This window comes from Ranitomeya imitator, chromosome 1, assembly GCF_032444005.1.
Source record: "Ranitomeya imitator isolate aRanImi1 chromosome 1, aRanImi1.pri, whole genome shotgun sequence".
In the NCBI taxonomy this organism is placed as follows: Eukaryota; Metazoa; Chordata; class Amphibia; order Anura; family Dendrobatidae; genus Ranitomeya; species Ranitomeya imitator.
This window is the reverse complement of record NC_091282.1, coordinates 135780815-135801606: the sequence shown is the minus strand read 5'-3', so window position 1 is coordinate 135801606 and position 20792 is coordinate 135780815. Positions and strand designations below refer to the sequence as shown.

Sequence of the window (20792 nt, the reverse complement as noted above, 5' to 3'; positions counted from 1 at the left end):
AAATCCCAGAACCACGCGGGGGACCTAGTGAATGAACTGCAGAGAGCTGGGACCAATGTAACAAGGCCTACCATAAGTAACACACTACGCCACCATGGACTCAGATCCTGCAGTGCCAGACGTGTCCCACTGCTTAAGCCAGTACATGTCCGGGCCCGTCTGAAGTTTGCTAGAGAGCATTTGGATGATCCAGAGGAGTTTTGGGAGAATGTCCTATGGTCTGATGAAACCAAACTGGAACTGTTTGGTAGAAACACAACTTGTCGTGTTTGGAGGAAAAAGAATACTGAGTTGCATCCATCAAACACCATACCTACTGTAAAGCATGGTGGTGGAAACATCATGCTTTGGGGCTGTTTCTCTGCAAAGGGGCCAGGATGACTGATCCGTGTACATGAAAGAATGAATGGGGCCATGTATCGTGAGATTTTGAGTGCAAACCTCCTTCCATCAGCAAGGGCATTGAAGATGAAACATGGCTGGGTCTTTCAACATGACAATGATCCAAAGCACACCGCCAGGGCAACGAAGGAGTGGTTTCGTAAGAAGCATTTCAAGGTCCTGGAGTGGCCTAGCCAGTCTCCAGATCTCAACCCTATAGAAAACCTTTGGAGGGAGTTGAAAGTCCGTGTTGCCAAGCGAAAAGCCAAAAACATCACTGCTCTAGAGGAGATCTGCATGGAGGAATGGGCCAACATAGCAACAACAGTGTCTGGCAACCTTGTGAAGACTTACAGAAAACGTTTGACCTCTGTCATTGCCAACAAAGGATATATTACAAAGTATTGAGATGAAATTTTGTTTCTGACCAAATACTTATTTTCCACCATAATATGCAAATAAAATGTTAAAAAAACAGACAATGTGATTTTCTGGATTTTTTTTTCTCAGTTTGTCTCCCATAGTTGAGGTCTACCTATGATGTAAATTACAGACGCCTCTCATCTTTTTAAGTGGTGGAACTTGCACTATTGCTGACTGACTAAATACTTTTTTGCCCCACTGTATGTGGCCTTGTAAGAGGCAATGGAAGGTCACGTCACTGCTGCTCCAATATGCTAACAACCAAGCATAATAGTGATGGAAATAACTGCTCATCTTTACTTCCACGTAGTTAAGAGACATACATGGGAATATTACTTTAATTTTATCTATGTTGCACAGCATCTACTTTAAAGCTAAAAACAACGTGTGGTGTAAAGGTGGCACAATATTTCAAAATATCAGAAATGAATGTTTTTCTATTTTCACATTTTTTTGACTAATTCTTATATAATTGTTAGAATGTATCTTAATTACTGTGATTTGAGTCAAATCAAGTAAAACCAAGACTGGGATTATATTACAACAGGCTCCCTGCTTGGTGTTCTCATAAGGGCGAGGCACAGCTTCTATCACCGCCCCCAAAGAGTGCTGGTGTCACTCACACTGCTTCTATCACAGCACCCTGGTAACAATTCATTTCAGGGAATGAGACTACAGAAGCAGAGTTCGACGGCGGCGGCGCCTCAAAATGTGGTCACTTCTCGATCACTTCTACTGAACCAGGTTGTCATCAGCGGACGGAAGTGATAGTAGATGTGGTAAGTAACAGCACAGCTGCCCCCTGATGACGTTGATGGAGGGGGAGAAAGACGCTGCAGAGAGGTGAGTGAACCCCAGCCTCCTTTGACGTCCCAGTTGAAACTCATATCAAACGAAACATCACAGGAAATAAAGTAAAAATAAACACATTTAGGGAAAAGCAGGATATGGAGAAGTGTAGAGAATGTAATAATAAAGCTAATTACAACAGTGGTTAGGATTTAAAAGAAGGTATTTGTAAACGGATTAATTGGTATCAGAAACCCCCTTAACATTGTTACGACCATAATGCAGTTTCCTACAAAACCTAATGACATGTGGGATAAATAGTAGGCAGAAGCAAGAAGATGATTAAATACGGCAGTTTACAACTAATACCTTTGGGGATAAATCATTTAAGCAACATTTGTGAATCGTTTGGTGTATATATTCATGTATCTCTGACCGGGGGAGGATGATATGTCTCTTCCATGCTTGAGTTATGCTCCTGAAAGTGGCTGATAAATATGGGCAACCACCCATAAATAAATTTCCAGTACCTGCAAAGATTTTCACACGAGACATAATCTTTATTCACTGTAAGAACAATATCCGTCTGACCGGTATTATGTCCCTTCTAACCACAGCTGCTAAACAGAGACAAGCAATCTAGCCTTGATTTAGATACAGTAAGTTTGCGGTCTGGAGAGGAAAACTACTTCAAAGGTTATGGATTTTATGAACAACAATAAATCTGTGTATATACCGATGTGCCCTGAGGAATGTATACATAGTCTGTAAATAATACACACTGGCTTCATGGAAAAGCTAAAATACAGATCGACCAGCCTTTTCTGCTGGAAATTTGTATTCTAGAATATCAAGACACAAACACACATTAAATATCAATTACAGAGGAAGAGTGTCTATTGATATCATTTATCCTTCAGGTTAAGTCCACGCAGCACAATATTAAAGCCTATCTTTACTCCAAACATGAAAAATTCCTAAAAAACATAAATTGAGCCAGGACACGGAAACAGCTGACTTCGGTGGTGGAAGTTGGAAATTGGCCATTCATATGAGAATACCAAGATGGCACGAGTCCACCCAGGTAAGAGATAGATCAATCTTCTGACAGATGAGTGAACCCTATGCACCGTATTTTTCGGACTATAAGACGCACCGGACCATAAGACGCACCCCAAAATTTGGGGTGAAAATTGCAGAAAAAAAGATTTTTTATAAGATGGAGGTCCGTCTTATTGTCTGAATTTACAGTATCTTACCTGAGGGCTGGCAGTGGCATAGCAGGGTCACAGGAGGCATGGTGTCGACAGAGGTGGGGTGATGCGGTACGGCGTGCACCTGAGCAGGGTCCCTTCCTGCTTAGGTGGGCGATGCCACAGCCTGGTGTCCATGGGGGGGTTGCAGCAGTGGTGTGGCGATGGCAGAGGTGCGGGGATAATGAGCGGTATGGCGTGAGCAGGGTCTCTTCCACAGGTGAGGTGACGCAGTGGCCCGGTATCCATTCCAATGTGAGCAGCAGAGCCGGGTTAATTAGCGGTTTATCGGTGGTGGCGGCCATCTTCCTGAGGCCGCGCTTGCGCAGATGGAGTGCTCTGCTTCCCGGGGCTTCAGGAAAATGGCAGCGCGTGCACAAATGGAAATCGCGGCGGCCATTTTCCTGTAGCCGAGATCTAAATCTGCGAACTCAGCTTCAGGAAAATGGCCACCGCGATCTCCATCTGCGCACGTGCGGCCATTTTCTTGAAGCCCCGGGAAGCAGAGCACTCCATCTGCGCACGTGTGGCCTCAGGAAGATGGCCGCCACCACCAATAACGCCATGATTCACCCGGCTCTGCTGCTTACCGGGCTGCTGCATCACCTCACCTGCGGAAGGGACCCCGCTCACACCATACCGCCTCCTCATCCACGCACCTCTGCCGCCGCCACACCACTGCCGGTAAGCCTGTATTCCAACTATAAGACGCACCCCCCATTTTCCCCCCCTTTTTGGGGGGGAAAAGTGCGTCTTATAGTCTGGAAATCATTTACAGAACCAATCTTATTAATATTTACAGGGAGAGGTGTACAGTATATTTGTGAAAATGCTCTATATAGTCCTCACATATTGAGAGGAGAGAGAAAACAGCAGGGAATCCCTGATCAAGAGCAGCATTTTGCCCCAATGAATTTCATTTGAAGTGAAGTTGTCCCATTGAAATTGCAGTTCAGTCTCCAGGTGGTATAGAGCAGGAAAAGATTAACAGATTGATATACAGTGGCATGTAAATGTTTGGGCACCCTGGTCAAAATTACTGTCATTGTGAACAGATAAATCTCTGAAAGAGCTAAAGTTAAAGATGACACATTTCCTTTGTTTTGTTTTTAGGCATTTTTTACATTTAAAAAATAAAAAAGGAAAATGGGATGATGGAAAAGTTGGGGGGCACCCTGCATGGTTACTACCTAGGAGCACCCCTTTTACAAGTATCACATCATGTAAATGCTTTTTAATGCAGTATTTCAAGGTCTGTTTGAGGGATTTTCATCCATTCTTCCTTGGAAAATTCTTCCAGTTCTGCGAGATTCCTGGGTCGTCTTGCATGCACTGTTATTTTGAGGTCTAGCCACAGATTTTCAGTGAGGTTCAGATGAGGGGACTGTAAAGGCCATTGTAAAACCATCAGCTTTATCTTTTGTGGTAGTCTATTGTGGATTTTGACATGTGTTTAGGATCATTATCTATTTGTAGAAGCCATCCTCTTTTCAACTTCAGCTTTTTTTTTACAGATGGTGTTATGTTTGCATCAAGAACTTGATGAAATTTAATTGAATCCAATTAATTAATTGGCTGCAACACAACCCCAAATTATAACTGATCCACCTACACGCTTATTGGTTGGCGAGATATTCTTTACCTGAAATTCTGCGCCATTTTTTTTCCCACACATACTTTTGATCATTGATGCCAAACAGCTCTATTTTAACCTCATTCACAAGACTTATTTCCAAAATGCATCAGGCTTGTTTAGATGTTCTTTTGCATACATCTGAAGCTGAATTGTATGGTGAGGATGCAGAAGAGGTTTTCTTCTGGTGACTCTTCCATGTAGTTCATATTTCTGCAGGTGTCACATGGAGTCTGTCTTTCTGAAAGTCTTTTGAAGCAGCTTGCCTATTGCAGATTCAGTCTTCCCAGCCTTGGGCAGGGCTACGATTTTGTTTCTGGTGTCCTTCGACATCTCTTTGGTCTTCACCATAGTGGAGTTTGGAGTGTGACTGTTTGAGGTTGTGGATAGGTGTCTTTTATACTGATAACAAGTTCAAACAGGTGCCATTATTACAGGTATTGAGTGGGGGACAGAGGAGCCTCTTAAAGAAGAAGCTACAGGTCTGTGAGAGCCAGAAATCTTGCATGTTTTTAGGTGACCAAAAACTTATTTTCCACCATAATTTGAAAAATAAATATTGCCAAATCAGACAAGATGATTTTCTGATTTGTTTTCTCAATTTTGACTCTCATAGTTGTGGTCTACCTATGATGTCAATTACAGGCCTCTCTCATCTTTTTAACTGGGAGAACTTGCACAATTGGTGGCTGACTAAATACTTTTTTTCCCTACTGTATATTCCGCATTGAGGAAAGAAAAATGATCCATCTCAATAGAAATAGTCATTGTAAGTAGTACCAAATGATCTTGCATTTTGGACTGTTTGCTTGGTGTGCATCCCTGTGCTGTTGGGGGCTACACGGTGGCTCAGTGGTTCAAATCCCACCAAGGGCAACATCTGTTTGTTCTCCCCATGTTTGCGTGGGTTTCCTCCGAGTTCTCTGGTTTCCTCCCACATTCCAAAGACATACTGATCGAGAATTTAGATTGTGAGCCCCATCGGGCACAGCAATGATAATTTGTGCAAACTGTAAAGCGCTGCGGAATATGTTAGCGCTATTTAAAAATAAGGATTACTATAAGGCTAGGTTCACATTGCGTTAGGGCAGTCCGTTTAGCGCATAGCGCTACGGACTGCGCTAACGCAATGTCCCAAAAAGGATCGCGTTTGCCAATCCCGCTAGTGCAGATGCCCGATCTGCGTTAGCGAGGAACGGACCGCGAACACTGCAAGCAGCGTTCGAGGTCCGTCACTAGCGATGTGTTCACCATTACAAGCAATGGCGGCGTTAACGGACTACGTTACACCGCGTTATGCCGCGGTGTAACGTAGTCCGTTTAACCGGTTCACATAACGCAATGTGAACCTAGTCTTATTATATTATTAGGTGATGAATACATAATATATTTTAATTGGTGTTTGTCAGTTATTTCAATTTCAAGAGACCTTGTCATATGTATTTTATTACAACATGTTTCTAATAAAATGTATTTAGTACTATTTTTTTCTTCCCTTCTTGGTTGGTTTATATTTGATATTGTTGAAGCATATCTCTAGTGACTTTACTCAGTTACGGTATATAGTGACTGCTTGTGACCCTCTTGTTGGTTCTCATTAATCCATTAGCCAGTAGCTATAGTACAGATAATATTTTTTAAGGTAGACTTTGATATAACAGTAATTAGAAACTTTCCTTAAACAACCATTATTTAATTGTAACTAAACGTGGAACAAATTTTTTATAAGTTGCAGTAATTGTTTGGCACTGCTGATTGATAGAGGTCCCAACAATGGCTCAAACCAAGTGTTAGAACGACCCAGCTTCTCCTTGAGCAAGACCAGTGCGGTATACTGGCCCACAGACTTTCTATTTAGACTTTACATCTATTCTCACGTTTTTGTATAAGATGAGGCTTCTACCCCTGGTTTGAGTGCTCGATTGGGTTACACTTTAAAAAAAAAATTGGCATTTGCACAGCACTAAAAGAGTTAAAGAGGTTTTTCACTACTAGGATGACACCTTCTTAAACTAAATGTTTAGCCCCGATAAAATAATAAAGCATCCCATGTCGGCACCATTCCAGCGGTGTCAGCACTCGCGGTCCCTGAGATGTGATGCGTTGGAATGACACTTGATGCCCGACACCCAATCAGCGCTGGCATCACCATCTCTGCCTTCAGACAAACTGAATGTGAAGTGGAAATCTGGGCTGCAGGTGATCCCGAACTTCCTCTTCATGTTCATTTCGACAGGAGGCGGAGACAGTGATGCCAGCGCTGATTGAGTGCAGGGCATCATGTGTCATTCCAACGCATCACATCTCAGGGACCGCGAGTGCTGACACTGCTGGAACAGCGCAGGCACGGGAAGTGAGTTATAGGTTAGGGCAGCATGGTGGTTCAGTGGTTAGCACTGCAGCCTTACAGTGCTCGGGTCCTGGGTTCAAATCTCACCAAGGACAACATCTGCAAGGATCTTGTATGTTCTCCCTGTGTTTGCGTGGGTTTCCTCCGGGTTCTCTGGTTTCCTCCCACATTCCAAAGACATACTGATAGGGAATTTAGATTGTGAGCCCCATCTGGGACAGTGATGATAATGTGTGCAAAACTGTAAAGCGCTGCGGAATATGTTAGCGCTATATAAAAATAAAGTTTATTATTATTATAGGTTTATTTTATCTGGGCCGAACATTAAATTTAAGAAGGGTTGTTCTAATAGTGGACAACCCCTTTTAAGTGTTTCCTTTGATTTCTTACTGTAAAATGCAATATCTATGGGAAGGGAGCATATGAAAGTACACGTCTACAAAAACATCATAACAATATTTGAAGCAATGGAAACAGAGAAAAGCAAATCGATTTGTAGGACCCATCAGTGTTTTGTGACCCCCAGATGGGATCCCTTCAAAACTCCTCGTAGCTGATCATCCCCAGCGCCTCTTCTGTTTAGTAGGTAAAGCGCGACGTTAAGTGTCCAGCAAGCTGCACTTATGACGTTGCAACCGGCCTACAGATCAGAAGAGGCACCGGTGATTCCTGCAAGTGGGAAGCAGGTAGAAGGGCTTTGGGGTCGCGGCTACGGAACACTGACATGGCCACCGGACCAAGGTCCTGTGAATTTACTTGCTCCTCTTTAAATGGGAGCCATTTTTTCATAAACAAAAAAATCCATAATTTGAAATCTTTCTGACTGGAAAACACTTATACTAATTCTGTATAAAATGGTTTTGGCACTTCTGAAAAATCAAGATGGAAAAGCTACAGCCCCCTTCAATAGTTAGCAACAAGGGGGATCCATGCAATGCGTTGGATCAGTTATGCCTGTAAGCGGTGTCATGAATCATAGCTCCAACCTCTTCCTGAGTATAAAGAGCTTCTTAGAAATTTACAGGAGAAGGTTATGGGGGGGAAATGTGCGCTGACCAAATATGTTTCAGATGTGCACAAAACCTACAGGCAAGCAAGGAAGAAAAAAAAGCAAGTGCACAGATCAATGCTATAATGGGGGCTGCTTTATTACAAGTGGCGGAAATAAGCAGATGGTAATGAGCAGGCAGATATAGGAGAGACGCACGAGGATGTCTGTACATTACACTGAGATTATATGTATGGCACAGTGGTAAATAAATTCTCATTAAAGCCTGGTATCTACATGACCAGGCGCTCTCTCACATTTTAGCTAATGAATCCTTGGAAAAATATGTCCAAGAATAAAATATTGGAGTCACTTTTGTAGAATCCCCATTAGTGAGAATATATATCACGCTAATTACAGAGTATTACAGCTAAGGGAAAGCTAAATCAAGCACTTAAGCTAGAAAAGACATACATGAGCTTCATTTCAGTATAGAACGAAGCTTTGTCCTTACGCCATACAATACTAGAGCGGATCCTCGTTGGCCATTATTAGATTTATGTGGAGCTTGTCCTCTGTGCCCTGGGATGTAAGAGACGAGGCTCACAGGCAGCATGCCATAAGTACATTGTAATCACACACAGCTACCTACTCACCGACATTAGGGCAGGGGAGGTCTCACGATACGCCAGCCTACGTCAGCCAGTAAAATGGGAAGGATTCCCGGGAGTCTTGTCCCATGATTGACGCAGTAGGGGATGAAGGATTGGTTCTCATTATGAGGTCTGTAAACCCCCAGCCTGAGTAGTGCTATTCATTCACCAGGCCCCGCCACCAAAACATTGGCTACAATAGAGAGAGTTCCGCATTTATCTGAAAAATCTAACAATCCTTCAAGCTAAGGAACAAGGGGGACTGATTAGTTAGAAATTTTGAATACATCAACATGGATACATCAATTTGCACTTTTGTCCTGATATTTTGCTTCAATGCTGGGAGAAAGCGCTTGTCATTTTCCTAATTCTTCCTATTTTTGCATATTTGTCGCACTAGAAAGTTTCAAACAATAAACTACTTTTGTAAACAAGATAATACACATAACCACAACATTTATTGAAGGAAACATGCTATTCAGCCCTACCTGGGCTCATGTAGAAAAAAGTAACTGCCCCCTAGTTCCTAAACTAACATGGTTACATATGTTGAAAAAGACCTAGGCCCATCAAGTTCAACCTTCCTGCACTAACTGTACATTTTGTCATTAAATTACCATAACTATAACCCACAATGTTGTATGTATCAAGGAAATCGTCCAGCCCATTTTTAAAAGCTGTTACAGTGTCTGCCATAACTACCTCCTGTGGTTGGGCATTCCACAGTCTGAATGCTCTAACTGTAAAGAACCCTTTCCTGTTTAGCTGCTGGAATCGCCTTTCTTCCACCTGTGCCCCCTGGTCCTCAGTATGGTCTTTGGAAGGAATAAGTCATGCGCCAGTCCTCTGCACTGACCACACATATATTTATACATGTAAATGAGATCTTCTCTGAGGCGTCTTAATCAGTTAACAAAATTCAATAGCCACACTCTATCATGATCAATAGGGTTTTTATCTACATCACTTAGACGCTACCTGACAATGTGAAATGGCTACAAAGTTTTACTAAGCAGAACATGATGCCATTCACCTCCTAAATATATTCAAGCAGAGATGCCAAATAATCAACACTTATAGGCCTGGAAAAAGGACTAACGGAGTCCTCTACTTTAAAACTTCTTGAGTATTGACTCAGGGTAGAGAATTAAAAAGGACAAATCACACCTATTATTATAGCACACCGAAGAAATTCTATTAGAACTATTTGGCTAACACGGTACCAAGATATATATCTTTCCTGTATTAGAACTCGAGCATGCTCAGATAACACCTTTATCTGAGCACGTTCGCTCAATACTAATTGTTACCCTTTTGCTCGTCAGTGTATAGAGTTTCTATTTACTCTTTGGAATCTGGTGACAGATCAGTTTTAACTGAATACAGCACTTTGTAGAGAAAGACAGGTACAGCTGAGGCTTTACTATTTCAGTAAAGTGGTCTTTGTCTGTCGGAAAGTTACCTGGGGCTCCCCAGACAGTGATATATATGTGCTAGTGGGCACGTGGTCATAACATGGACACTGTGAGCAAGTCTGCTCTATTACATCAGCTATAGACTTTAGGTATAATCCAGAAAGTGAGTGAAGTATATGACTCAGACACAATGTGGCGTCTTCACGTACTGTACAAAGTGCTGGGGACCACAAAGCACTGTTACTAATGCTTTCCATCATATATCTTACATGTAGTATGTACACAGTAATGAGTCTGCAGATAAAAATGCAATAGACATCTAGTGTCGGAGTTCTACTAACGAGTCATCCAGAGCTATGACATTGTTGCTCAATACCAGAAGATGCAGGTTCTTGCTCTTTCAACTAAAGTTACAAGAAATTATGGAGCCAAGGGCTTCTATCCCTTATATTGACATATCATTAAAAAAAATGCATGTCTGAGAAAATGTGAAATGAATTAGTTAAAAATTATTAATTCATGACCATGTCCTACCTACAAAACCACAGGGCCATGGTCAATCAACATGTCACTGAAGGTCCATTTCTGGAAGGTCCATTTTTGGAAGGTCTATTTTGGACGGTCTTGACCAGCGATGGCCGCTATCCTAGTGGAGATGGGGAGAGCTGCAGACACACATACTAACCTCTGCTTGGATGTGGGTGTCAGTGTCTATCCTCCCTGACGGAACAAGGGTTTGTCAATCTGCTTTAAATGTTAGATAAGGGTCAAATTGAAGGGATGTAAGAGAATAGAAAAACATGGCTATCTAAAAGTTCTGTCTGGTTTGGAACTCAGCTGCCAAACTACACACATCGAGTAGACACAAGCATTTTTTTTAATTTCTATGCAAACTCTTTAATGGCGTCCAATAGATAAGTCTATGATGGGAAATTCCTTTAAAGGCAAACTATTGTAAAATTGTCAAATAACCTTCGACAATGTATTAAGCAATCAGAAACAAAGCCTTCTCCTTCAAAGGGCAATGGAGTGTAGTCCCCAGCCCACAAACCTGACCTGGACAAGACAATGGCTAGTAGGAGAAGTACACATTCACACTAGGAGACCATTATACTGCTCGCACAATCGTGGACCCAGGTGCACAATTATCAACGTTATAACCTTTCCGAAGGCAAATAAAATGAAGCTTCAAATGAACCCCTTCACACCACTAATCTGTCCGGAAAGTTTTGGCCACACAAGATGAAGAATGCCTAGTTCCGGGATAAAGAGCATCACTATTGTAATGTGTACAGAAGGCCCATAAAACTGAAAACGGGCACAGTGGATTCTATATCTCATTTTACCTAAATAAAAGCAGTTGTTTTTATTCTTTTCTCTATGCAAATATATGAGATTCATTTCGAGAATGTCACGGATGCTTTAAGATGGCCATATACACAGGGTAAGTACAAAACCAGTAAAAGTGCACCTGATCCGGGGGTAAAAGAAAAGTGAAACAGCACAGCGGGTTTGCTCAAAGAGGCCATAATCCACCAACAACCTGAGAAATCCCATTTTGTGGTTTTTACATAATGTCAAGTTATAAAGTCGCACCTTTTCCATAAATAAATATACTGTAGGTTGGAAAAAAAATATTTAAACAGGTCCACACTGGACAGAAATGCTGCAGGTTTACCATCCAGATTTGTGTACAGAAAATGAGTGGTAGATCGCGGCACTGGCCATGGAATTGAGACTTGAGCAAATCTTATCTACTGTGGATTTTTAAAGTAAGTGAAGTTTCTTCTTCAGATTTTTACAGATAATTTAACCCCATTCCATATACAGTGGTAAAAACCTCTCAATTCTACATCAAAATCTATATGCTACACACGAGAGCTTTGCTCCAGATCCCATCAAATTAAATCCATCACTAAGGCTACTTCAACACAGCAGGCTTTTTGTTTCAGGCAGAATCCGCCTAATGATTCAAAAAACGGATCCGTTGCAAATACTGTAGTGTAAAAACCTGGTGCAACGGATCCGTTTTTCTGCCGGATCCGGTTTTTATTTTTAATATGGAGTTTACATTGACTTCCTGGAAAAGGACAGAGAGAGAGAAAAAAAACGGATCCGTTTGTTTTGAAACTTGCCGGATTGTGCCTGAAACAAAAAACCTGATGTGTGAAAGTAGCCTTAGATCACACTCATCCTCCCAAAACAGATTACTATGGGAATGCTGGTCATTGAAAGCTAAATTCACCAATACCTTTATATCTTCTATTTGTCGCTGCAATCCCGAGAAATCAGTGTGTTAATCCATATGCAAATAAGGCATTAAGAGGTCTGGGCATGATGGAGCACTTCCAGATCCACTGCCTAAAGAGATTGTTTCCTCATCAAGCACCGGCTTCTTCTGTCTTTAGTACTGTCTTATTTCCTTGCCTGGTGACTAATGTCACCCCAGAGATAGCCCTATCAATCAAGCTAAAGAGGCTGGTGCCCCATGGAGAGACAAGCTCAGGAGGCTGAGACTCATTAAGTGCTCTCTCTGTCCAAAAGCACTTAATGCCTTAGGTGCATATGAATTAAAATGTGAATGTCTGAGAAATGCAGCAACAGATAAAAGATATAAAGGTGTCAATGGATTTACATTTCAAAGACCTGCATGCCAATTTATGCAGTTTAGAAATGTTGATCTTACTGACAGATTTCCTTTAAACATACTGATCATTACCACAGCAAGTTACGGATACTTCTGCTGGCAGATTTGCTGACGACCGTTTTGTGCGTGTGCAAACCAATAAGACAAAGTGTTTGGCTTCTGAATATTATTCTGATATTGTAGTATACAGTGTACATTACAAAGCAGAGAAAGTTAGCATTAAGATATTCTTCATCTTCCTAAACGTCAGCTGCAGGACATCTGGAAAGGAGGGAGATATCTTATGCCGCACAATTGTCTTTATAGCTGGCAAGGGACACTTTAAGATTCACGAAGTGCTTAGAAATAAAAGGTAAGTTAAGTAAGCAAAAGCAGTGAGCACAGTGTAAACTTTATACACCCCGTGGGTGCAGAAAACTGATCGTATCATATAAGGAGTCAAATTGCCTCCAGGCCGGCTTACTGGAAGCAATTATTTCATGCTTCAGACAGATAAACTTGCACATGTACGCCAAACTGCATTCCAAGATCAACCGACTACCTGAATCATCGGGTCTACTACGAGCCCAGCTAGGGACACATGTAAGAAGAGACTTTTATCTGTTACAGGACATGGATCCTGGATTCCCGGTGATCCATTCCAGTCCTCCCTGACCAGGTTCATTTCTGCTCTCAGCGTCGAAGCCAGGGGAACGTGTGCCCACAAATACCTGGGGCTTAGAGGATCCACCTAACCTGGAGACCCATGCCAAAAGTCAGTAACAGATAGACGGGAGAATGACTTGTGGATCTGACTACACAAGGTTGGTTGGCAGTCTGTTACCACGGAGACAGACAAGTTTGCATTACACAAGGTTTGTTGGCAGTCTGTTACCATGGAGACAGACAATTTTGCATTTTGCCTGTGGACCCCAAAAAAGTTTTCAAAATTGATTTTCAATTTAGATTTACTGAAGAAGCTTTTCTATTTCACGTCCTGACCCTGGTAATGATCCTGGATCTCAGAGTGGGGATTAAAGGTGAAGAAAGAAGACGCGTAGGGTTTGTTAACCTGAGCACCCTGGTTAGTCAGCTGTGGAATAGAGGATCCATTATACCAGCAATTTCTGTTACAGATGAAAATACATAAAATATTAGTTCAGTATACTATTTATATTCATACTAGCTAATTGTCAGTAGTGTTCCCAATGCCCTGCACTGTAGCCATATTTCCCATGCACAGTGGAGGTCTGCAGCCGCCGGTACCTGTGAACGGTCACCATGTGCGCCTAGTTTCATCTGTTAGCGTTACTTTACTACGGCGAATTGCAATTTTGAGAGCAATGAATAAATCATAGAGCTATGTAGCATAGCCAGTCGGCTAATGTTCAGGCCAGTAAATCACAATCTGCACAATCACTGCTCAATATTGGCCAGGAAGCATTCAGAGCCGCCATTCCTCTGCTTGCTTTGTTAGTGCAGTATACCAGGCCGGACATCCCAACATGTGCGCGCACAATTATTGCCTCCATACACAAAGCTCATACATCACATACATGAATTGGTTTTCTTTGACCTCAGCACTTGGGCCATTTAATCACTGATTCATCCTCTGACAACAAGGCAATCTGTGCTGCTTTTATCCATCAAGTACCGTACTTGTTCCATAGATCATTTTCACATGACAAATTGCTTTCTAAATGGAATTAAATGGCTCAGCAAAAAGAGAATTAAGTGGAAAAAATATCAGCAAAGATAACGACAAAAAGCACAAAAAAAAAGAACAAAAACAGATGTTCAAGTTACCCTTGTTATCTGCGTGCCTGGGAGAGCTGGCTAACAAGTCATTTGGTCACCATTACAGATCTCATACCCAGTTATCCTGATAAGCAGTATAAGCATGTATTGGTTTCCGTCTTTTCAGACTTTAAATAATTGGAATATCGGGGTCAGTCGTTCTCAGGGCGCAGTCAAATGGCTGTATAAATCGGACTGAGAACCCAGTGCACGGACTGGTCGGCGGCTCTCCAGTCCTGAACATGTCAGATTCTTGTATTTCTATGCAGATGTCACTCTCGGATCGGGAGAGCCGCCGGCCAGTCTGCGCACTGCGTTCTGATCTCGGTCCATTTATATATTTGTTTGACTGAGCACTTAGGGTGAAGTCTAACCCGGTAATTAGTTGATTGTTGGATATATGGCATCGCTAGCCCCTGAGGATTGACTGTAGGTAGCCACTAGCCCCTAACAATTAGCTGTACATAGCTGCTGACCCCTGACAATTGGCTGTAAGTAGTTACTAGCCCCTGAGGATTGACTGTAGGTAGCCACTAGCCCCTGACAATTAGCTGTACATAGCTGCTGACCCCTGACGATTGGCTGTAAGTAGTTACTAGCCCCTGAGGATTGACTGTAGGTAGCCACTAGCCCCTGACAATTAGCTGTACATAGCTGCTGACCCCTGACGATTGGCTGTAAGTAGTTACTAGCCCCTGAGGATTGACTGTAGGTAGCCACTAGCCCCTGACAATTAGCTGTACATAGCTGCTGACCCCTGACGATTGGCTGTAAGTAGTTACTAGCCCCTGAGGATTGACTGTAGGTAGCCACTAGCCCCTAACAATTAGCTGTACATAGCTGCTGACCCCTGACAATTGGCTGTAAGTAGTTACTAGCCCCTGAGGATTGACTGTAGGTAGCCACTAGCCCCTGACAATTAGCTGTACATAGCTGCTGACCCCTGACGATTGGCTGTAAGTAGTTACTAGCCCCTGAGGATTGACTGTAGGTAGCCACTAGCCCCTGACAATTAGCTGTACATAGCTGCTGACCCCTGACGATTGGCTGTAAGTAGTTACTAGCCCCTGAGGATTGACTGTAGGTAGCCACTAGCCCCTGACAATTAGCTGTACATAGCTGCTGACCCCTGACGATTGGCTGTAAGTAGTTACTAGCCCCTGAGGATTGACGGTAAGTAGCTGCTAGTCCATGACAATTAGCTGTACATAGCTGCTGACCCCTGACGTTTGGCTGTAAGTAGTTACTAGCCCCTGATGATTGGCTGCAGGTAGCTGCTAGCCCCTGAGGATTGACTGTACGTAGCCACGAGCCCCTGACAATTAGCTGTACATAGCTGCTGACCCCTGACGATTGGCTGTAAGTAGTTAGTAGCCCCTGATGATTGGCTGCAGGTAGCTGCTAGCCCCTGATGATTGGCAGTAGGTAGCCGCAAGGCCCTGACAATTGGCTGTACATAGCTGCTGACCCCTGACGATTGGCTGTAAGTAGTTACTAGCCCCTGATGATTGGCTGCCGGTAGTTGCTAGCCCCTGACAATTGGCTGTAAGTAGTGATGAGCGAATATACTTGGTACTCGAGATTTCTCGAGCACGCTCGGGTGGTCTCCGAATATTTGTAAGTACTCGGAGATTCAGTTTTCAGCGCCACAGCTGAATGATTTACATCTGTTAGCCTGCTTGATTACATGTGGGGATTCCCTAGCAACCAGGCAACCCCACACATGTACTTATGCTGGCTAACAGATGTAAATCATTCAGCTGCGGCGATGAAAACTAAATCTCCGAACACTAAAAAATACTCAGAGGACACCTGAGCATGCTCGTGAAATCTTGAGTAATGAGTATATTCGCTCATCACTAGCTGTAGGTAGTCGCTAGCCCCTGACAATTGTCTGTAGGTAGTTGCTAGCCCCTGACAATTGTCTGTAGGTAGTCACTAGCCCCTGACAATTGTCTGTAGGTAGTCGCTAGTCCCTGACAATTGGCTGTAGGTAGTCGCTAGCCCCTGACAATTGGCTGTAGGTAGTCGCTAGCCCCTGACAATTGTCTGTAGGTAGTCGCTAGTCCCTGACAATTGTCTGTAGGTAGTCGCTAGTCCCTGACAATTGTCTGTAGGTAGTCACTAGCCCCTGACAATTGTCTGTAGGTAGTCGCTAGTCCCTGACAATTGTCTGTAGGTAGTCGCTAACCCATGACAATTGGCTATAGGTAGTCGCTAGCCCCTGACAATTGGCTGCACATAGCTGCTGGCCCCTGACAATTGTCTGTAGGTAGTCGCTAGTCCCTGACAATTGGCTGTAGGTAGTCGCTAGCCCCTGACAATTGGCTGTAGGTAGTCGCTAGCCCCTGACAATTGTCTGTAGGTAGTCGCTAGTCCCTGACAATTGTCTGTAGGTAGTTGCTAACCCATGACAATTGGCTGTAGGTAGTCGCTAGCCCCTGACAATTGGCTGCACATAGCTGCTGGCCCCTGACAATTGGCTGTAGGTAGTCGCTAGCCCCTGACAATTGGCTGTAGGTAGTCGCTAGCCCCTGACAATTGTCTGTAGGTAGTCGCTAGTCCCTGACAATTGTCTGTAGGTAGTTGCTAACCCATGACAATTGGCTGTAGGTAGTCGCTAGCCCCTGACAATTGGCTGCACATAGCTGCTGGCCCCTGACAATTGGCTGTAGGTAGTCGCTAGCCCCTGACAATTGTCTGTAGGTAGTCGCTAGCCCATGACAATTGGCTGCACATAGCTGCTGGCCCCTGACAATTGGCTGTAGGTAGTCAATAGCCCCTGACAATTGGCTGTAGGTAGCCTCTAGCCCTTGATGATGGGCTGTAGGTAGCCACGCATTATCCTGCAGTATCCAATTAATATAGAATTACATGGTGCCAATCGTTATTAAGAGGTGACCACATAATGCATTATTTATATGGACTCTCCCAAAGTGGGAGCCGTTAATTGCCGAGGATCTCCACTCTGGCTGAAAGGGATGTCTTGATCTGGGGCAACTCTATATAATGTATGTGTGCTAGTATTATTGTATATGTCCTTTAGGAACATTACTTTAATAACTGCTTTGTAAAAAGAAGGAACGACTTGAGCGTGCACATGAAAGGCTGCAATTTTCTTCATACCGCCTGAGAAAATTGTCCATGTCAGCACAAAAAACATATCAGCATTAGCCAAACTCAGAAAAATCAGAAGAGATTAAGTTTTGTGAGGGGAATTACAGGATGAGGTCTGCTGGGCTGAGATCTGGCTACAAAAATATTTATTCACACAGCTATGTGCTCGGGAAGTAGGCTAATGCAACACTGAACTGTTGAGTGCTGTCTCCTTTAATCTTCCATCTTTCCATGTACCCTCAGCCCAAAATTATAATCATAAGGACATTATTCCTCTGTTCCCTATCTGCTCATGAATGTTTCTACAAATTGCACTAAAACATCTGGATGACCCTAACTAAAATTAAGATGACAGCCAGGATTAAAAGGGGTGTTGACAAGCCGGATGATTGACAGCCTATACAAACTGAACTTTGACAGCTTTTAAAACTTACCTTAGGTGACCCCAGAATGTCACAGAGCAATGGAAATTAACTAAATCGCTAAATGATGTGACACTGTTTAAGAGGGAAGGGTGGAAGGCTTGGGATATGACATGTGAAGACTGGAGACGTTAGAAAGACAAATAAAAGAAATAGTGTATAAATTGTGAGAATGAGGAACAGATTAAGCAGATACTCAGCGCGCTGTTCTGTGACTTACTTGTAATAGCTTCTAGAATATCTGCCTTATAAACCAGAGGCTTTGTTATTCCACAGAGGTCCCAGGTAACATTCGGCACGGGTGCAGCAACATCCTAGGTGCTACTTCATTAAAATCATCAGGCTGTCATCTGAATTATTAGAAATGAATTGCAAATTGCTTGCTTATAATTAATGGCTATGCGTCTTCTGTAAAACTGGCATTTAACAATAGGCAAGACATTAACAATTCAGCTTCTGCCGGTGACTTTTATGATGTGGTTTCTTAGCAGCCGTACGTCTGACGCACAGGACGAGTGCCGATCGCTACGTGGGACCCAGCCGAACAGTCACAATGGTTAAGCCATCAGGACAATAAATTGTTTCAGACAATATTTCCTACTGACGTGTCATATTCATGTGCATATGTTTTACCATGAATAAGTGGAACCCTGCTTGACTCCACAATGGGATGTCGGGAGGTTTCCACCACTTGCATTGTTGCCACCATGTGGGTATTTAAATAACTTTCATCCAGATAAGTGTAGGATTACTAAGTGCCGATGCTTGATGCACGTGGTGCCATGTTAGTTGGCAGATTGAACGTCTAATTTTATGTTTAGAAACCTTACATAGCCAAATAGAGTACTCAGCCGTCCCATAGAGAATGAAGTGGAGGTGCGCATGCTCCATTCAGATGGGGCTCTGCAAAGGAACCTTGTGCATGTATGTATACATTCCTAGAAATGACTATACAGGGAGGAAGTGGGGGCAGCACCTTATCGTCGTCGCGCACGCCGGAGGTCACCGGAGCGGAAGTTGCAGTTTTTCGCTGATACAGAAGAAGCCTGAATACACTGCCCATAGAAGAGAGGAAAAGGTATGGATTGTGGAGGGAGTGCAGGGCGCCTGCGCGGGATTCTGGAGCCACAACTGCAGGTCACCGGGCACTGTGACGTGCATGGGACGGGGGTGGCATGTTAATGAAGACAGGTAGAAGGGATTTCTTACAGGCACCACATGCCCCGGAAGAAATCATTAGTATACAGATATAAAATAAGATTTCTCAACAACAAGACCGCAAATATGTGGCAGACAGGTAGGACTAGTCAAACATTTCTATCACCTGTATGCCCATATTAACAGGTTATATACATCCAAGGGCATGACAAATTCCCTTGTAATGTTTGCAATGAAAAGAAAATACAAGAAGCAGAAACGAAAATGGAAAAAACAAGGTTCACCATGAAGCAGACACAGTCCTTGAATCTACACATTTATGTGATTTTTTGGCGTAATAGTGACCAAGGAGTAACATAGAGAGAAGCAAAAGAAGAAAAAAAGGGTCCATATTGTATTAAATTTGCTCCAATCTGCAGAGACACAGTGTCCCTGACCCTGACATTCTACATTAGTAACGTTGGGTAGAAATGAGAGCAAACAATCTGTTCACAGCGGAGTGTGATTGACTGTTCAGAAATCTGCTGCATCTGGACTGATCATTCAGGGCGGAAGACAAGGATGACACGCAGATTTATGCAAGTGAAATTGAGAACTTAATAGCTGTATCTATAACCTGTCATAAACACTTAAAAACAAGTTACAATTATTGAGCAGGCCCAATTCAAAATATTCACATGTCCTTTAAATGAAGCGATGGTAATTGCAACTAAAGCAGCGCTCCCATGTATAGTCTTCTTATTAAATGTCTGTATATATGTGCATATAATGTAATGTGAGTGCATTAATATACTCACAACCGCTGCTCTCTCCGGTGTCCAGCAATGTTCTGCTCCTCTTCTCAGTGACATCACTGCTCTTCAGGGTCTCTGGGCCTCAATGTGATCTGCGTGAGCCGGAAGTGGCTTTTATAATGTAAATCTATGGATCAAGCGTCAGAACAAGGCACCATAGACTTACACTGTAAAAGAGACTTCAAACATGGGGCAGAGAGTGAGATGAATTGTCTGCAGAACGGTGACGTCACTGAGAAGAGGATCAGAACCGCGCTGGATCCCGGAGAGAGCGCCAAGAGGGGAGTATATGATCACACTACACTATATACACGTAATGAAAAAACTATATACAGATATATACTAAGGATCCAGTAAATGACAATAAAAAAAGTGCTGTACTACCTTTGGTCCTCTGGAGCTCCACGTTCCGAAGGTTTATGCTTCACTTGTGTGTAATATTCTTTTTGCCCTCGTTGCCTTCGCTTTCTGCTTGGAGCGATATCTGGAGAATCATCAGGGCTGATTAAAAGAGAATGGCTCCTGGATACAGATGGTGGAGCTGAAAAATGAAAACAGTACTATTAGTAAAGTAACCAGCCATTATACCTTGGAAATACATTCTGGATCATTTATTACATCTTATGGAGCGCTCTACTAGGCTTATTGCATGGGATGTATAAATGCTAAATATGTATGAATAACTATATAAAACCAATTAACGGGAACCTGGCACCAGAAAAAACACTATTAACCTGGAGATCTGGGATTAATCTGCAGGATAATAGTGTTACTAACCTGTCTGGCGCCTGTGGGGAGAAAATTAACTTTATTCCCCCTGGCAGCTTTCTGGTTTCAGTCACAGAGGTGGCGACGGTTCAGTCACCGCTCTGTATACAGAGTAACCGCACCCTCGGCACTGACTGACAGCCAGCAAAAATGCAGAGGGAGTGTTAGTCAGGGCCAGGGGTTCGGATACAGCCGGCGCTCAGTGTAAACAGAGCAGTGACTGAA

The 20792-nt window shown here is 43.0% G+C and overlaps 1 protein-coding gene across 5 annotated transcripts in view; it reads right to left on the bottom strand.

Annotated features, from left to right (window-relative positions):
* The window catches only part of XRCC4 (X-ray repair cross complementing 4), a 534234-nt gene that overhangs the window by 117430 nt on the left and 396012 nt on the right, over window positions 1-20792 (bottom strand). For all 5 annotated transcript variants that reach the window (XM_069751244.1, XM_069751220.1, XM_069751236.1 and 2 more), the window contains exon 7: window positions 20184-20340. In XM_069751244.1, coding sequence (XP_069607345.1) covers window positions 20184-20340 — 157 coding nt within the window. The remainder of the gene's footprint in view (window positions 1-20183; window positions 20341-20792) is intronic.